Here is a 21,014-nt window from a genome sequence, read left to right on the forward strand (position 1 = left end):
TTATAATTAATACACATCTAACACACAATATTGGGATATATATATATATATATATATATATATACATTATAATATATATATATATATATATATATATATATATATATATATATATATATCGACACTATGCTATCATCATTTAGGTAGTCACTGTAGCAATATCTATTAATATAATCATAACCACATCAATCATAATCATATTTTATCGAAGTCATTATAATAATTATAATAGCTTATCAAAGCTATTATAATTATTATCAGTCAGCAGATCTAGTTGTAACAATTTGTATATAAGACTGTGTTCAGTATATATTAAAATTAAAATTATGCTTTTAGTAGGTTTACTTTAATAATCTGACGAATTTCCTCATAAGAAGAGCTATTTTTATCCTTAAAACCAGTTTAGAAACAGGGACCGGAGATAAGACTAAACTTCGTCAGATATTTAATACACATACATTTCAGAAATTTAATACACAAAGACACTTAATAGATGGATATATACACAACCCACTAGGTTTCACCTACATGCAGACACTGGTTACGCATTTATAAAAATAATCGTAAGACTTTTAAAACGCCTTGGTCGTGACGAAAATCGCCAGATTCTTTTGTTTCTCTGTTTTCACTATTGTTCCCATCATTGGTTTTCAGAAACTGCCTCGCCTCTTATATTGTTTGGTAAGGCTCGTTCTCTATTTCATTTCTCATCCATTCTCTTGATATTTGTCTCTGACACCTTTTCAATAGACTCATCGTGCTTGATGTATAAGCCGTTTCCTTAATTCTGACCACCTTGGAACTAGGCATGCCTTTAATTTCAAGTCTTGTCTTTTTTTTTTATTCCAAGAAGTTTCATTCCTGTCTGTGAATGAATTATGGAACAACCTTCCTTACCCTGTAAATGAATTATTGGAATTTCAGAAGTTCATACTTGATGCAAGTGTCTCACTTCTTACTTGACTGTACTTTGCTATTTATCTCATGCATTTCTCTCTCAAAGTTTATTCTTTACATCTCGGTCTTCTACTTCTTTCTGGTACTGGGCTGCTCTCCCTACTGGGGCCCTTGTGCTTAAAGCAATATACTTTCCATGTTAGTTTGGGTCTTGGCTTGGAGTAGCCATATTAATGCATTGTCTTTATTCGATGATCATTTCTTGGTACCTAACCTTCAAAAAACCAATTTCTGAGGACAACTTGCGCACAGCAGTTTCGGGTATAGGCTTATGATCTTTCGTGAGGCTGCCCGATGAAATGACACTGACGATCTGGTCTACGTCCTCAGCCCGATGGGCGAGGGATGCTTTATGTAGCCCATGTACAAACACTCCGCCCTTTTTCCGCTCGACAGAGGAGTGCTGGTTATAGGTCTTCATGGGCTGCAGGAAGTACGGGCAGGCTCGCGTCTGGCAAGCGTTGGAGAGCAGCCCCGTCGGCCTGAATCGCTTGTAGACCCGGTCGAAGGTGTCCTCTGAAACTTCCACGCCTCTCCTCTGCGCCTCGGAGATGACCTGTTGCCGAGTCATGGGTTGGACGGTCTCGCTGTGAGCGTCGAAGTAAGCCTTCAACCAGGACTCCTCCATGATGGCGACGAGTTCTGATCGAAACGTGTCTACGATGTCCCGACTGCACTCTTCTGTGACTTTTGAGGACACGTGTGCGCAACTCGCTGCGAAGTCGTCCATCGGTTTCGACTGACGGTCACGTGACGATCTGTAACGCAGCGCGTGACACACATACACGAACACATTTTCCTCACTGAACAGAGAGTCCACCTGGTCTTGATCGAGTCCGATATGTTGTGCGAATATTTTTAAAGTCTGCCAAGATATATCGCCTGCCAAAGTCACACTTCGCAAACGCTGAACCCTTCTCATATTAATTTTCAAAGGTATTTTACACAGTAGATTTTCATTCAGCTCGACCACCTTCATATCGGCCACCTTTTTGGCCGCCTTGGAAGAGACTTTCTAGGGTGTAGTACTGCTCCAGCAGCCCCCTTTCGTTGCCACATATTTCTGACTCCTTTTCATCGATGTAGTCCATGATCCATTCTCTTCTATCAGCTTTATCAGCAAGCGATTCGGCAAAGAAGTGGCTGAATGGTTTACTCGAGCTGTCGCCCACTTTGTATGAGGAGAGACAACGCCCAATGTATTCCACGAGAATCAACCTCATAATTTCCAGTACTCTGACCGAGTCTAAGGTTCCGAGAGATTTCTTCGTCATCAGCAAAAAGAATACTGGTTTGACGATCGACTCACATTTCAGGGTTGCATTTCCCACCTTCTCAGTGCTTTCTGTCATCAGTGCTTGAGGAGTGTCATCTATCAGAGAGGCGCAGTAATTGGCATGCCTCTTTTCCTCCATGTACAAGGCTGCAGTAGCCTCAATACTTTCCATGCGAAGCAGCGCGTGCTCAGCCCTGGGCAAAGTAGGGTTCTCATGGAGGCACTTTACCCACGTCGCGGCTAACGCAGCGATATGGATGTTAAAATCGATAAGGTGAGGGTTCTTCGTGATAGCAAACGTTACGCACATTGTATACAGTCGTGTTTTAACAAATGGCCTCATGATCTTGGCATCCTTCGCAGGGAATACAGGAACAACAGCATTAAAAGAGGAGTCCTCGTCATCTTCTTTGATATGTACCATCTTATGGACTCCCTCGGGGTCCCTGTAATCACTGAAGGACTCCAGTGCTGTCTGACTCATAATGGTATATGGTGACCTCAACATTTTCTTAACAGAGTAGGACCACGGATTTAACGCTACCGAGTCCCTTGTTGGTGCGAATACAGGAATCCCTGTGATGGTGAAGCCCTTCAGAAAACTGTACTTGTCATAGTCTCGCAACATTTCGGGAAAATCTGGGTCCTGCAGATCTGTTACTGTGGAGGTCAAAGTGACGCGGCAACAGTCTTCAGGGCTCACTTCGACGGTTTTCAGTTCCTCCAAGTGCTCACTGAGAACCTTCAGGAAAGCCTGACTGTCTGCGACATAGTCTTGATCAGTGTGTCCTTTGAGCTGTAGGCTTCTTGTTTTATACTTAGATCTAGTGACAGTTGTGCTCAGCACGTTTTCTGCTAGCTCTAATGGATTTGCAAACTTGTCATTAATCAAAATAGCTTTCAACTTGTTGAGTTCTTGTCTGAACTCCATACCGTGGGCTTTTAATTCCTTATTCTGAATTCTCTGTCTGATGGATCCTCCTCCGTGATCTGTAATTTTCACCTGAGGCCAGAATAGTCTCTCTTTAAATTCTAAAATACCCTCTGGAATTGTCTTCTTTTTCCTGTGTCGTTGGATGATGACAGAATTCCACTGACGGAAAACTTCTTTAAGAACCGGTAGGGTGCCTTCTTGGGGTTCTAAAACCAGGGTGCCAACATGTTTATCATATGTTATTTGAAGCTCCTTAAGCTTCTCTGGTTGGTAGGGCATATACACAAACTCGCTCTTGTGAAAGTCGTTCCTCTCAGACAAGCCTGGCAACAGAGACCCAGGTAAGCTTAGCTTTGCCGTGAAACAAAGTCCATCATACATAATTTCACCGATGTCTTTCAACTCCCCGACAACGTCCTCAACGTTCTTAGCCCAGAACAACGAAGGTACGTTGTGGCTACCACTGTGAAGGTGAGATCGTATGTCCACGCTATATTCCACCGGGAATTCACTGCCAATACCAAGGATAAAAACATTGCACACCTTTCCTCGAGGAAACTCCATGACGTCGATGACAGATGAGGGTTGAACTTCTGTTGAATTATGGTCACCGTCTGTGATGACATAAACATTAACGTAATTTTGTTTACACTGATACACCTCGTTCACTATGGTCTGAAAAGCCCCCGTCAGGTCTGTGCCCCCGGCGTCGAAATATTTCTTTTCCAGGGTCTTCCCCACTCCTCTGAACGTCACAGACGAACTGAAAGTGTAGATGAGGGTCTCTCCCGAGATTTTGGGGGCCACGTGGTTGTTCCAGCCGTCTAAGACACTCGCCCAGTAGCGATTCATGGAACCAGAGACGTCCACCATTAGGATGTTGAAAATACCTGAGGAATAGTTCTCTGTAGTCTCGTCGGCTGTTGGCAAAGAAGATGGCATCCGCAGAATGTAGTGAAGTTTCACAGCATCATTATTCTGAAAGGCGTGTGGACAGTATTAGAAACTGCATCAAATGGGCAAGTTATAGTTATCATACTCTTGAATTTAACCTACAACTGTAACGTAATAGGAATGGTTTCATTTCTCTGGTTTAAACATACCCACACCACTATTTATTGTTCATCTATATTTGTCTTAATCTCCAATTAATTTCTTTACTTTTACATGTTTATGAAATGCTAAGAGTAACAGAGAGTTCATCATATTAAAATGGCACTTGAAAAAAAGTTACAATGAGTTACTACAGCAATAATTCCAGTTGCCATTGCAAATTGCACAAGGAATTTCTTTTGGAATTTCTTTTAACATATAGACAACCAACTGCATCTCTAATCAGAGGTTATCTTAATGGAATGGAATATAAAAATTTTGGCCAAAGGCCAAGCGCTGGGACCTATGAGGTCATTCAGCGCTCAAAGGAAAACTGAGACTAAGATTTTAAAGGTGCAACTGGAGGAAAACCTCACAGCCGCACTATGAAACAACTGTCAGGAGAGGTCGGAAAGTAAGGCGGAAGGAAGAGAATATGAGCAGAGGTACAATAAAAAAAATGGCAGGGGTTGCAGGGAGGGGCCGAAGAGACGCAGCGAAGAGCCTTCGGTCATGCCTGCAGTGGTCACGCACTGCCCTAAGGGGAAGAATGTCTCCATGAGAATGTCTTAATGCTAAGTCAAGAATTCACATTATATTTCACTTGCGAAACTTACTTAAGAGAAACCCACCTCGCAATTTGGTCACCGTGGGTAGGTTGGTGAACAAATCGACTGGGCAGATTCAGAACAGAACAGGTACATACTCTCCTGAAATTCAACATTTGAATTATGAGATTTTATATCCTGTCCAAGGAAGCTTTTAAAAGTCAAGCCACAGTGCTGAAGATTCTGGACAAACGCCCCAATGGTTTTTCCTGAGCTTAAGTCACAAGAAGAGGTAAGGTGTTGCTTAAGTCACAAGAAGAGGTAAGGTGTTGCTTAAGTCACAAGAAGAGGTAAGGTGTTGCTTAAGTCACAAGAAGAGGTAAGGTGAAAAGTTGAGAAAAATAAATACTGGAGTAGAATGGAATATAAAATTTACGCCAAAGGCCAAGCACTGAATGACCTATGAGGTCATTCAGCGTTCAGAGGGAAATTGAGAGTAGAGTTTTTAAAGGTGTAAAAGGAGGTAAGCCTCGCAGTTGCACTATGAAACAGTTGTTAGAAGAGGGTGGGATGTACGATGGAAGAAAGAGAATATGAACGGAGGTTGCAGCTAGGGGCCGAAGGAACGCTGCAAAGAACCTTAAGTAATGCCTACAGAGCACCGCGTGAGGTGCACTGCAGGCAACATCGCCCTGTGGGGAAAAATACTGAGGTTTTCACCTAATGAAATTGAAAGAATTCGCCAAGATGGAAGCAAGAGCATTTCAAAGCTTTGAAATGTTCTCTTTGCATCCAACTTGCCAAATTCTTTAATTCTACCGGGGTGACTCTCCATTGCTTTTCCCCGCAGGGAGATAGTGCCGTCAGCGCACCTCACACGGTGCTCTGTAGGCATTATTTGGGGTTCTTTGCAGCGTCCCTTCTGCCACTAGCTGCAACCTCTTTCGTAGCTTTTACTCAACCTCTGTTCATATTCTCTTCTGTCCTGGGAAAGATACAAAAGACTGAAAGGAGAGATCGGCTGATTATACGACATTAATGCTGTCAAGCCAAAACTGGGCACTTTCGGCCATTCTGCGCTTATTCCAGTGAATAGGAGGAGCTGGAATAATAATAATAATAATAATAATAATAATAATAATAATAATAATAATAATAATACAATTATTATTGATATTAAAACTGTTTAACCAGACCACTGAGCTGAGATAGAGAGATCCAGAAAACAGAAGGGAAATGCCATGAATCAATGGACAGCAAGAATGCAAAAAGGAAGCAGGAATGGAGGTAAGTAAAATGCACATGAGACACTGCAAGCACCCTTTAGCAATGCCTACAGTGCACCACGTGATGTACACTGGGAGCACTATCCTCATACGGAACTGGAAGGATTAAGATTATTAGGACTGGAATATAAAATTTAGGCCAAAGGCCAAGCGCTGGGCCCTATGAGGTCATTCAGCGCTGAAAGGGCACTTGACAGTAAAAAGGTTTGAAAGGTGTAACAGGTGGAAAACCTCGCAGTTGCACTATGAATCAATTGTTAGGAGAGGGTGGACAGTAAGATGGAAGCTAGAGAATATGAAAGGAGGTACGGTAAAAGGAATGAAAGGGGTTGCAGCTAGGGGCCAAAGGGACGCTGCAAAGAACCTAAGTAATGAAAATTGACAAGAAGCTTTTAGGACAACAGGACACTCGAGAGTCCTCAACAGAGACTGTATTTAAAAGAAGCCAAGAAAACGGACTAACACAGTATTAGCATACACATCCTTAACAATTTGCCATAGAATATAAAATACAGGGAGCAAACCTAGCCTTTCTATGAAAAGAGATAATTGTAGTTTTGTTATAGAGACACTGGTCCTTTCCACTAATAAGTCACTCTTGCAGTCAGATTACAAAAACAAGTAATTTCAGTTCACAAATATTAAAAGAGAGAGAAAGAAAAGGCAAATTTTTCTCAACAGGTTTTGTATATAAAAAGAAAGATAGTTTTGCTATAGAGGCAACGGCCCCTGCCACGAATCACTCACTTTTGCAATCAGATTACAAGGACAAGTGGTCTCAGTCCACAAAAATGACAATAAATGGAAAATTTTTAAGCATCTCTCACCCCCTCTACGCTCTCTTCCTCCTTGAAGACGAACAAGGCCGCGTCAGTATCAATTTTCCCCAGAACTGTCAGCGTACTTGGGTCATCCACTTCACTATCCACTCCTGCAGGCACTACTGGCACCGGAGGCTTCCAGGACTTCTGGACTTCGTTGTTGGCGGGCACAGACTTGTCTCGGGCGAGCAGCTGGACCCTTCTTCTCCTGTGAGGGTCAGAAATTGCGGCTTCTGTAACTTCTTTCTGCGCCGGCTGGGCAGCCTGAGCTTTCATTTTCAGTAGAAGATCCATCTCCTGCAATAGGGATTAGGGATTAAACAAACTGGTCAGCGGACGAAACAAACCTGTTATTCATTGGTTGGTGGTTAAAAATTTGTTATAGGTTTGGAATATAATAACTGGAATATAATATAAAGACCAAGCATTTGAACGACCTACGAGGTCATTCGGCGCTGGAAAGGAAATTGAGAGTAAAAGGGTCTGAAAGGGGTAACAGGAGGAAAACCTCGCAGTTACACTATGAAACAACTGTTAGGAGAGGGTGGGAAGTAAGACGGAAGAAACAGAATATGAACGGAGGCATAGTAAAAGGAATGAAAGGGGTTGCAGCTAGGGGCCGAAGGGAGGCTGCGAAGAACCTTAACTAATGCCCACTGTGCACGGCGTGAGGTGCGCTGACGGCATTACTCCCCTAAGGGAATGTTATAAGTTTGGCATGGTAAACATACAGAGAATTTAACGACTTTATGATATTCAAGCTGTCATGCCAAGCACTAGGACACTCTCGGCCATGTAGCGCTTAAGATTGTGAAAAAAGGGAGTTGGAGTGGTTAGACAGCAAGACAGAGAGATCCAGAAAATAAAGGAAACAGCTAAGATCTGAAGGTGGAACTGGGAGAAGTAATAGTTAGAGAGGTTGGACAGCATGACTGAAGAAAGGAAGAGAGAATGGTGGTAAAGTAAAGGGTTAGAAAGAGGGTGTCGCTTGGGGCAGAAGGGATGCTGCGAACACTATTTATTAATGCTTACAGGGCACCACGTGCGGTGTGCTGACGGCACTAACCCCCTACCGGGATACCGAAAAATAAGATTTTGAGAATATAAAAAACAGGAATTGTTTCTACTTGCATTATACACAAATTAACAGAAAACAGGAATTGTTTCTACTTTCATTATACACAGAAATTAACAGAAATTCCTTTCTCTTTGCATGGTTTTGAATATCGTGATTGAAATTGACAATTTTCAGCTACATTGCTTATAAAAGTTAGATAAGCTGCCGCCCTTGGGGAGGTACCGTCTACAGTGCTTACGTTCCTTATGTTTAACCCTCAGAGTTAGGCCTAAGCTTTGACAAGTAACTCTAAGATCTGACTAAATTAACAGTAATAATAATAATGGCTGTTGGCTAGCAGACCTCATTTCTCGTTGGATATAAGTCCAATATCATCATCATTTGAACAACAGAATCTTTGTTCTATAACAAACTTTGCTCTTTCTTTTTCTGAAGGAATGTACACTCGGCAAGAAAAGTGAAGATACAGTTTTCTTTAGATTTCGTTCATCGAATTTTTATTTTTTTCTTACAGAAAACACATAATCTCGGTAAATTTACTCTAGAATATGAAAATACAATGCAAATTATATCATATATGTTAAATCTGCAAAACAAAAACGTTCAGATACTTAAAAACACCAAGCATGTCCGAAGTAATCAGAATTTCTCAGATGACTTCGTTCTTAGAGATCTAAAAGATAGTGTGTGAATATCTCGGTGTAGTACTCTTTATCAGAACGGCAATATTTACTCGTTTTCCGTTATGGACAGGCTTATTATTGCATCATCATACGAGGTAGTGATAATTTCTTTAATTTTCACACATTCATATTTGTATTTCACGGTGTTAAAAGTCAGCTGGAATTAATGGCAGTAAATGTTGCGACAGCTACGGTAAGTTGACCAAATCTATTAAATCTGCAAGAGCGTTCTCTATGATGTGTGGAGCACTTCAGCGGGAAAACACAAGTAACTGGATGTTTCTTGACGTTGCCCGTTCTCTCTGCGTTGCCATAGTTTCTCTCTCTTTCTCTCTCTCTCTCTCCATCGCTAAAACATACTAAACAAATATAGTATCGCTCAATCTCTAAAAAAAAAAAAAATAATGAAATGAGTAGCTCTACATATAGGCCTAGGCTTACACCACAGCAACTCTCTCTCTCTCTCCATCGCTAAAACATACTATACAAATATAGTATCGCTCAATCTCTAAAAAAAAAAAATAATAATGAAATGAGTAGCTCTACATATAGGCCTAGGCACACAACAGCAACTCTCTCTCTCTCTCCATCGCTAAAACATACTATACAAATATAGTATCGCTCAATCTCTAAAAAAAAAAAAAAAAATAATGAAATGAGTAGCTCTACATATAGGCCTAGGCTTACACAACAGCAACTCTCTCTCTCTCCATCGCTAAAACATACTATACAAATATAGTATCGCTCAATCTCTAAAAAAAAAAATAATGAAATGAGTAGCTCTACATATAGGCCTAGGCTTACACAACAGCAACTCTCTCTCTCTCTCCATCGCTAAAACATACTATACAAATATAGTATCGCTCAATCTCTAAAAAAAAAAAATAATGAAATGAGTAGCTCTACATATAGGCAGGCACACAGCAACTCTCTCTCTCTCTCTCCATCGCTAAAACATACTATACAAATATAGTATCGCTCAATCTAAAAAAAAAAAAATAATGAAATGAGTAGCTCTACATATAGGCCTAGGCTTACACAACAGCAACTCTCTCTCTCTCTCCATCGCTAAAACATACTATACAAATATAGTATCGCTCAATCTCTAAAAAAAAAAAAAAATAATGAAATGAGTAGCTCTACATATAGGCCTAGGCTTACACAACAGCAACTCTCTCTCTCTCTCCATCGCTAAAACATACTATACAAATATAGTATCGCTCAATCTCTAAAAAAAAATAATGAAATGAGTAGCTCTACATATAGGCCTAGGCTTACACAACAGCAACTCTCTCTCTCTCTCCATCGCTAAAACATACTATACAAATATAGTATCTCTCAATCTCTAAAAAAAAAAAATAATGAAATGAGTAGCTCTACATATAGGCCTAGGCTTACGCAACAGCAACTCTCTCTCTCTCTCTCTCTCATCGTAACATTGCATTCGTTCCTTTATTGTTCCCCACGTTGCTCAAATTTAACTCTTGATTTCACTATGGAAGATCGCGTTTCCGATTATGCAAGCATTCCGTTCATTGTGGTGTCATAAATTCATTTGTATAAGGTTAATTGGTAGGTTACGTCGAAAAATGTTTATTTTGCTCAGAACTGTCGCTGCAAATTACAACTTGAACGAATACTGTAAAGCTTACTACTGCATTTAAGTATCAATGATGTCAGAATCGTAGAATATGATTGAAAGTTATAGGTCAAGCAAAAAACCAACACACTAAGACAGAAGCTCCTCCCCTTTCTAAAGTTGCCAGATGTCGCATTATTGAGCAATATACTGTATGTCCGACGATTTAAAAAAACTGTATCTTCACTTTCCTTGCCGAGTGTACAATAATTGCAATACACAGGAACGACAAGATGATACCAGCTACACGATAATACGGGGTATGGTACTATGGCTCGAGAAAGTGGGTGAGAGTTGCCAATTGATCTATTTTTCGTGTTACTGACGAAGATTGTTACACTAACCCATGAAAAGCTACTAGCCAGGGAGGCGACCGTTTCTACCTACCTAGCAACTGGTTTGATATCACGTCGTAGTGGGACGGGGTTGTGTTTGGGGGTTATCTGATGTCCCTTCACTATCCTGGGGGGTGGGGGGAAGGGAACGTCCCTTCGCTATCCTTATCTTCCTCTGATTTCAAGATCAGCCGCTAGTCCCTCAAATAATATCTCTAGCATGTGATATTCTCTCTAATATTTAATGTACTTTGTATTTCCCAAAAGGTGATACATAGCTGTGTGTGTTTATGAAACATAAGGATATTGTAACTGAAGAATATACTTTTAACTTCAATTAATGTTCCTGAGATGTTTATTTCATTTTTTTCTCTGAAGGAAGACAAACAATATTATTTGCCAAATAGTAAAGATTCTATATAAAATCAATGACTCCGATGCAGTGATTATATTTTTATAACAATATTTATAAATCATTAGACACATTGACTTCGCCCCTCCCAACCCCTGTTCACAACTCTGTGAAGAAGGCAGAGAGAGAGAGAGAGAGAGAGAGAGAGAGAGAGAGAGAGAGATTAGTAATTTCGACAATTCACAGGATACTCTACATGAAAATAAGAGAGAAGTTGTATTCACGACCGTTTGCGGCTTTAAAGACGGTTTCACGAATTATATTCTTTATATATTACTATCAGCTGTCTCATGCACAAAAAATTAATGTAAGATTTCGCAGACATTCATAAGTCATTTGCTACTATATCGTGTTTCCCAATCAATTTCCGATTTTCCTCACACTGACATTTCGTAATAACAACTTCTTTTTCTCTTTTAGTTAATTTTCTCTTTCAAAATATTTCTAGTTTTTAGTATGGGTCTATTTTTGCGGATTGTTCCAGGGTGGTCCATGGCTGTCAATAGCATGGGTATTTGGAAGCATCGCGCATCTGTCAGGGTAACCGTTGGCGCAACCGTCCCTCTTTCTCTCTCTCAAGAACTGTTATACAAATGTGCACTCGTTTTCTTTGCACGTCTAGCAGTGTTCCTCATCATCATGCATTATAATATATAAGAACTATTTTCCAACACCTTAAACACCACGCCCCAAAAATCATTTATTTTACCGTAATATAGCTCCAGCTTTTCTACGGCTGGCAGCGTTCTTAATGATTTCCGCACAAGAGGAGCTACAACACACTAGACACTTCAAACTCAACAACCTTTATGCTATATAAACACATTAGGCGAAATACTAACCGTTAAGCATTCAAACAACGGAGCAGGTCAAGTGTCAACGTATCAGTCCGGGAATTTGTTGGAGAGTGTATAATTGAGCCTTAGAATTATACAGTTGCAGCTAGCTTTCAATGTCCTACAGCGGATTCTCTTGGCATTGAAACTGTTACTGTTGTGGTAGGCAAATCTACTTTCCATGAGAATTTTTGGTTTTCCTGCTGCTCCTGTTTTGTTTATTTCCTTTAAATTATAGGCGGTCAATATAAAGTTTCTGGAAGCAACATTTAAGAAAGAGTTCAAGCACAAGACCACAAGGGGTTGGCATGGCTTCTTTCACGCCCAGTGTTAGTTATGGCACTTATCGTACAGGGAAGCATTTTTGAACACCAACAACGCGATCGGTAGGCTACATTTTCGCCGTTTATGTTGACAAAATCGAGCCTCTTCCGTTAAACGAATACAACCAAAATTCCACCTCGGTTGGAAACGTATTCACTAATGTGCGGTACGACAGAAAGTTGAACAGCGCTGAAATTCCCCCATACGTTTGCTAACATCGAGTAGTTGCCACTTACCGCCAAAATAATGACATCTTTTTCATTTATTGGACGTAATGCGCAGTATTATTTCAACTGATGTTTTTAATACTTATATGCATACATCTCTGAACTATGATACAACATTTATCTATACTATGCACCCTCAAATAAATGCTCAAGAAATATACGTGGTAACAGGTTTGACTCGGTCTCCCGACGCATACGTATTTGAGAAATTGAGAGCCAATAGTAAATCGCTCCATACGTAGTTCGCTAAATGTCCGACTAGAAAAAGTTATGAAACGAATAGTAAAGTGATATCAGCATCCGATGACATTAAATATAATTAAGGAATAACAGTCACTTCCCCAGAATTAATACGTATAATGTGACTAAGACCATTTGGGTGTGTTTTTTAACAGAAGTGATTGACCAACGGGTTTTCATACAAGTCAATTATTGGTAACTTTGATTTAATGTACCGTAACCATGATAAGTATTTTAAAATATTCATCGAAAAATTGTCTTTTCCTATCTCACCAGTAACTGAGTCTGATTACGCATTTATCTGTTCATATCTCATATCTGAGTCTATGCTTTCATCTCTCTCTCTCTTTCATATTTGTAGATTTCGTAATTTGTCTACATACGTGTTCCCTGTATAAGGTATGGATTATATCATTGTGGATTGACACGATTCGTCGACACAATGGCGTTGATAGTTTTCCTGATTGTATTGTTAACGACGTAGATGCTCATACGTATACTATATATATGATAAAAAAAAAGTTGCCAGCTTTGGTGAAGGGTGGGGGTGGTGGTGGTGGGGGTTGAACGGCCAGAATATTGGCGAATTTCCGCCAAAAAGTAACCAAGTGTACTTACTATTCTGCACTACTATACTACTTTAACTCTCTCTCTCTCTCCCTACATACACACACACACACACACACACATATATGTATATATATATATATAATAAATAATATATATATATATATATATATATATATAAATAGATATATAAAATTATATAAAAAAATATATATATACACAGCAATAATCTTGATTATAAAGACGGAATGTATTTGCAAAAATATATGCAGAGCTTTTGTCTTTATAATATAATAATAATAATGATAATAATAAGATTATTTCTGAGGATCCTATAATAGTTAACTGAGAATCACGAATCTGTGTGCTTAAGTTTCATTTACACATATATATAATATATATATATATATATATATATATATATTAATCAGACATCTCTTTTGTCAGTTAATAATACCGATTTTCCTACATTTTTTTTTTATTTATTACGACTTCTACAACTGAAAGTAGCTTTGCATTTTTCTGCATCTTCTGTGTTAATGAAATTTTGCTTAATGTGTGAACTTGAACTGGAGAACAAATTACCTCCATCAAACTGAAATAATTTTTTTTTTTTTTTTTTTTTTTTTAGCCTGAAGGGCAAAACATTTTTTCCTTAATGTAAGGAACAATTTATTTAAAGAGAACTAAAACAATTTTCTTTCAGCTTAAATAACAAATTGTCTTTACTCAACTGACACTATATTGTTGTGAAAAAATTATGTTTTGAACTAAAATATGTTACTCTAAACTGTATCTGTAGGTGCTTTTCAGTATTTATTATTATTATTACTATTATTATTATTATTATTATTATTATTATTATTATTTCAGTAGATGAAACCCTTTCACATGGAACAAGCACATTGACTTGAAATTCAAGCTTCCAAAGAATGTTGGTGTTAACCTCCCACTGCAGACCCCACACTGCAGCAGTAACTGGTCATGATACAGAGCCAGTGATTTTTCATCGCCCTGGGGGTGACGCGAACCGGTGACATCTGAGTGACATGGCACGACACTAACCGCTGTACCTCTTGGAAGACTATAGGTCTAAAGTAGAAATTCTCCCACATTCTAGAGTTCAAATACCACTCCATCATTTGTTATTGTCATTACTTTAGTCTAGTATAGTGATCCAGACGTCGGTGCATCGCCATTGCAAATAATATTCCGATCAAGGGTTAAGACCTTACGCCACTGGCTCTATGGGCCTATGAGGTGTCTTCTCAAACTGAAATAGTTCAAGCGGCAACTCAGCGACAGAGTATACTGGGAAATTTGGACAATGCATTTCCAGGCGTAAACCAGCTTAACTTGGAGACCACTTCGTCACTAAAATCACACCTTTTCTTTATTTCTAAACAAGTTACTCTCAAGAAGCCTCTGCGTCGTTTATAAAAATCTTCCAGTCACAACTCTTTTTTCCCTTAAATCTAAGCTGTCAAGCTCAACACCTATGTATACTCCCACACCAAGGTACATTTCAGTATCCTTAAGATTGAAAATAATACTTCCTTACATAGCAGTGAAACATTTGCATGCGGTGCCGTGATAACTATTTTGTCCGACTGAAAAAAAGGCACTGAAATTAGTGAACTTCGGCAAACCCATTCAAGAAAATGGTAAAAGGGACTATGAAGACTTTTTAAAAATTAATTCTGCAGACATCTCTCTCTCTCGGACAACCAGGTATCGTTGATATAGAGGCTCAGGGCTTCCCACTGCTCTAATATACGCCTCATAACAGCCGCCAACGAAAGCCATGACCTTGCTTGCGATGGATGTAACATCTTGCGTGGTTTCAGGTTGAGAGACTCTTGACACTACTAATGTGCTCTGCCTCTTCTTGCTGCATCTAAATTGATTAAAAGTATCCCTGGCCAAATCTCCACAGGACCTAGGGAGTGTCTTACAGGCCCCACTTGCGCAGAGGTGTGTAGAGTGGCAAACACATTTCACTATAAAAATCCCTGGACACTGTTGACGGAGCGACTAGCAACGGGCTTTGGTATCCCATCATACTGGCAACCGGAATTTCACACTGGTTGAATGTTTTCATTAGTCCTTCAAAAAGATTTTTAGCAGAAGCACCTTCTATAATACGTTCTGGATTATTAGCATCACAGACAATGTCTGGATTATCAACATCATAGACAACATAGAGTTTCCAAATTTACACTCAACTGCCTCAACATTCTTATCATAAAAACCTACTACAATACACGAAGTTTTGACTGAACTTATATCGGTTGATTCATCCCAGAGTACACTAAATTTGGTTTCTTCAAACTCTTTAGCAAGCTCTTCCTTATAAGACAAACCAATGACATTTTTAACCATTCCGGCTGCTTAGTACGTTTTAACTGGAGAGCTTTCACCGTCTCTGGATTTTGGAAAATGTCCTTTATAATAAATCCGTCGCGTGATCCGTCACACGAAGAGGGCGACCATGTTCGGCAAGGAAACCACATCATTTCGTTTCAGCTACAGACGCGGCATCTACAGGCTTTTTCACTTGTTTCTTATGAAATGAAGATACCTAAGGTTCGATGTTTTTGTCCTTTGTTATGACTTTTAATAACTGCTAAATCTGCTACCATCGTCACATTGCAGACTTTACATCGAGCTTTCAGTGAATTATCAGGAACTCCCTGCAACCAGCTTTTGAATTCAGGAAGCAATTCCCATGCTTTTCTAAACTTCTGCTGTCTGTGAGTAGTTGGATTAGGCCTAACATGCCAATTGACAAATAAACTGGCTCTACGTATATATACAAGATATACAGCATTAAATTATCACATATATTTGTTTTTCTAAATGCCTTTTCCCTTTACTGATAAGTGTTAAGAGTTAAAGTTACACTACCCTATTTAACAAACACACATTCATTTAAATTGAGAAAAATCACACGTCACAATTCACATATTATCCTCACACACACACACACACACACACACACACACACACACACACACACACACACACACACATATATATATATATATATATATATATATATATAGTACCTAGTTATTACAAGCTTAAGCCTAGATTTCTATTGAATTCATATCACGTCAATGTATATTTCCCATTTTTACGGTATTACTTGTACAATCCGAATTAATGGTCGTAAGGTCGTGACTACACCAGGTTACGGTGACGCAATGCCCAGCCCATATTGTGCTTTTCTGTTTAATCAGGTATAGGACCTTCCAATACTTGCAAGGACGCGGTGATTATATTTAATAGGCTAAGTTCTTAGGAGAATATTTTTTAATATATACTTCATTTGCAACCTACTAAGATGATAATCATAAAGGGAAATTATCAAGATCATAGAAATTGACTGGAATTGCACATCATATTTCATCTATATCCAGACGCCAAGAATTATCGTACAAAAGCCTACGATATCTATAGTTGGTATCGTACATCGTGCCAGACCTTTAACTATCGTACAAGGTCTAGAGAATACAAGGTCTTCTCACGGCTGACCCAAAATTGAGATCTAATGCGCAGGTAGAGGTTGTGACGTCTCGCGGTCTACTCACGGTCCTTAGTGATCTCTGACTGATCAGTTCGTTTACAAACACTGTAGGCCTCCACTTCCACATATTTGGTATTGATATTGTCCGTAATAGCGGCCTTATATTTTTTTTCTTTCTTGCTGCAATTTAGACAGTTTAAGTGATATGAGCCAAGTCTTGTGCAATAAACGGGAACTTTGAAAATAGGAAAAAATAGGGACCTAATTCTTCATAGATTTCCTATGGACGAAAAGTGTAGTGTCGCAAAAGATGGAGTTATGATAAAGGCACAGATGCTTTATATGAACCTAGCTCAAAAGTGCAATGTAAAGGTCAGACCTTGAAACCGCTTATTCATTGTAATTTCGACACTGATATAACTAAAATTCTCCTATTTGAATTCATCATTAAGATAGCGAGAGTTGGATTTTCCTATAGTTGGTATGGTTCATGACTTGGGGCAACAAATATAAGGTTATGGAATTCAGTAGGCAATGGCGTAACTAGGCTAATCCAACATTGTTAATCTTGCGGATTATTGCAGGAAATACATGTATTTGCCGATGCTCCTCACTTGATGAAACTCATCAGAAACACTTCACTTTCTTAGACCATGGATCTAGGTTATCGGACTGTAGGACTGCTTACATTGAGTCAGGAACTAATTAAGAAAAGTAAAGGTGATCTAATGACAACTCGAAAACTATTTGAAAAGCATTCAAGTGTTACAGGTGTGGAGGGTACGACAGTGAAATTAGCGTTACAGTTACTCTGCCACTCACAAAAATCTCAAACACTTAGGAGAAAAGGTCTGATTGTGGATAGGCACTGGGAGAGTGCAATCCAGTTCATTTGCCTTGTTGATAAGTGGTTTGATTTATTCAGTTCTGGAGTGCCTTTCGATAGAAAGTCTTCATGGAATGCTTACGGGCTAATCTTAGAAACCAAAACAAAACATTGCAAGAGATGATACACCTATCCAGAACAATGAAAAGTATGGGAGGAAAAGGACTTTACCCTTTCCAAAAAGGCCTTGTGATACCTTGCAAATTTCTAAGGAACTTGCCAGGGATGTTAGGTGAAATTTTGCAATATCATACATCTTGACTCATAGGTTGAATCGAAATGGACTGGAACACTTTTTTGGCTGTATACGGTAAATGGGTGCATGTCATCAGCACCCATCACCTGTTGAATTTAAGCACCGAGTTTGAGCCCATCTCCTGGGAAAAGAGAGAACTCTATGAGGCGCAAAATACAATGTTGAAAATTGTATTAGCGATAATATGACTGAGGTCTCATTTTCTAACTTGATAACTAAAGAAAGCACTTCTTACGAGGCTGAAGAAACATCTCTTCAGAAAGCGTTGTTTATCGGCAGTATTGTTTCATTGCAGGATGACAATGTAGACAAAATTGAAAAAGGAGGCATGCAATATGTGGGCGGTTTTGTAGCCCGTAAGTTTTCGAGTATGACTTTCTAGGAACTAAAGAACCGAAGGGGATGGCACAAGGATCGGCACTATAAGTAGAACAAATGAGAAGCTAATGAAACCTCGACCCGAATTTTGGAGCATTTAAAATCGATGGAAAAGATATTTATTTGTTATCATTGTAAACATAACGAAAAAGTTGGTCACATAATTGTATAATTGTTAACCTTATGTATACATGTACTCGTATATGTGTATTTGAGTGTGAGTTGTATATTAGAGTGAAAAATGTATTTTCGTTTTTAAGTTCCAGTTGTAATTATTTGGAAGAATACACGTGCAGAAATGAATATGGTGAACATGGGCTTTGTTTCCGTAAAAGAATGAATCATAACTTTTAATATTAAAAAGGGTCAACGAGGAAACAGGAGAAAAGTTTTCCTATTTGTAGAGAGCTTGGGCAGAGGAGAAAGCAAGTAGACCGAGTGACGTCACGTTTCTTAACTCCCATCTCCTTACCGGCGTTAATCCTGCGCGTGAGAAGACCTTGTATTCTCTAGACCTTGCTATCGTACATGTAAGATAATTATCGTACGATTGGCGACCCTGATTTCTGGAATCGTGTGTGGTTCAGACGATCGATTGGTGATAGACTAGATTTTTCACTTTCTTCATTGTTCCAAAGTTTTAAGCACGGTCGTATGAAGTCCTTTGCCTAGTCTGTATTTAAGCAACCCTGCATTCCGGATTAGCATACATTAGTCTTCATTTTGAAAGGCTAGTTTAAGAAATACTGAAATGGATCTTTTGAGTATTATAAGGGCAAAATTCTCGTGTTCTTGATGAGGCTATAGTGATCACCTTTTTCCTTTTATAGTGCAAATTCGCTCTTTCAAAATGGCCAAAAATTGGTCATACTTTCAACACTTACGCTACTGCTAGCAAGCCAACATGTACAGACAGAACATCATTAATGATCTTATGGATTTCTGAATAGGCTTATCTTCTCAAAGCAAATCTGTGGAACCAGTTATAAGTCTCTCTCAAAATGTATGCAATACATAATGGTAGTTCTGATGCATGAGAGGTAGAACTACGTAACCAGGGTAGAACTACGTATTACCTCCGCGGCGCGGATTTCCTTGTAAATTAACTTTTTCTACAGTGTTTGGGTTGCTAATTAAGGATTTACCTTCAATTTTTCTCGCGCGACTGTAATTAACCACAGAACGTCATCCGACAGGCTAGGGGACGCGGTGGGAATGCGGTGTTATGGGTCGGGTACACCCCCGGGACAGGGTGATTGGCTCCCCCGCTTGTTATTGTTCTACAACTTAAGGGATCCCTATAGGGAAAGAGGGGTTATGGGTTGGGGTAGACCACGGGGGGTGGGAAGGCGATCAGACTTTACTGTATACGGCATTACAGAGACGAAAAACCCTTACACAAACAAAGGAGGAACAAGACGACCGAGGTAGCCGTTACAAAATCAAATCCTTTCACTACTACTGCTTTTTCGAATGCTGTCACGCATGCGCACTCTTGTAGGGGAGCTTTGCTATTCCCCCTCCAGTCACCCCTCCCAATCACCCCGCTCCACTTTGTTGAAAAATGTTTAATAGCACCATTTGATTCAGAACTGTATGAGAAATAGCAGTGATAACTGTGCACTAAGTCTAGGCCTCTAGGGTGCTCAATAATAATGACAATAATTCATTCCAGCTGTCAGTCTACCACTAGACCTAAAAAGAGTCACCCGTTAGCCTTCGACATCAACGCAAGAGAAACTCTCACTTTTTTACATATACACTTTGTTCCCTGTCAAAACTGATTAAAAATTGATCACTTCATTTCAAAAGGAGCGTATCTATGTTGAAACAGCTCCCTGAATCACAAACCGGAATTACGATCCGCTAGTAACAATGAAATCGAACCTTATTTCACCGAGGAGGGTGTCTGAAAAATACTGTCTAATATGTGACGAAAGAATAATCAAGAATTCGACAATGGACAGATAAAACCACTTGGAGGGAAATGCGAAATGAAAGAATGTGGAAACAGGAGCGACAGAAATACAATAAATAAAAAAAAAAAAAAACATAACTTACATCTAACGCGGAAGTTCACTGAAAAAAAAATTTTGGTCCTATATTCTTCTTTCACTTTTTCCTCTAGTGTTCGGTTCGCGAGCCAAACTCCAGATGATGGATGCTGCAGAAAACTCTAGTGCACTGTAAACACGAACGTCAATGACGTTTTCGGGGAGTTCCAACGACCTCCGTTGGCAAACTGTGGCGGAAAACTTTCCGTTGTGTCTTATACCGGCCTGCAAAACGTACGTCGATTTCTTATCTTAAATTTAACAGCGTCAAGAATTCGTTAGAATGGTTTCATCGGAAGGAAATAATACGAATACAAATAGCATTAGCGAAACCAGGTAAGATACGCGTATTATGGTAGATCGTAACAAGATGGAGTGATCGGTTATATAACCTGCCAGCGAGACTGAAGGAGCCATTGCACAGGCGAATTTCTTCGTCTACTAATAATAATTTACGTTCAGTTCGGAAGTACTGCCTTTGTATCGGCACCTCCTGAGCTCCTCAACTCTCGTTTCTGACCTGTTCCACTTTCCTGTCTTAGTCTACTTACCATAGTCCTAGCATATTTCTAAAATTGAAATTTGTCTAGGCCGAGACAAATCATTGGAGAAAATTTAATTCCAGGAATGCAAGCATTAGACCTACCTCTCCATTC

The 21,014-nt window shown here is 39.3% G+C and overlaps 1 protein-coding gene across 1 annotated transcript; it reads right to left on the reverse strand.

The window, feature by feature from the left end:
- Positions 1-719: 719 nt before the first annotated feature.
- On the reverse strand, positions 720-12,379 carry LOC136837055 (uncharacterized). Its single transcript, XM_067101638.1, is given in 4 exon segments — positions 720-1,963; positions 1,965-4,145; positions 6,921-7,211; positions 11,904-12,379. Coding segments are annotated over 3 exon segments (3,291 nt in total). The 5' UTR covers positions 7,209-7,211; positions 11,904-12,379; the 3' UTR covers positions 720-1,141.
- Between the last annotated feature and the right edge of the window lie 8,635 nt (positions 12,380-21,014).

Source organism: Macrobrachium rosenbergii, chromosome 57 (assembly GCF_040412425.1).
Source record: "Macrobrachium rosenbergii isolate ZJJX-2024 chromosome 57, ASM4041242v1, whole genome shotgun sequence".
Taxonomy (NCBI): domain Eukaryota; kingdom Metazoa; phylum Arthropoda; class Malacostraca; order Decapoda; family Palaemonidae; genus Macrobrachium; species Macrobrachium rosenbergii.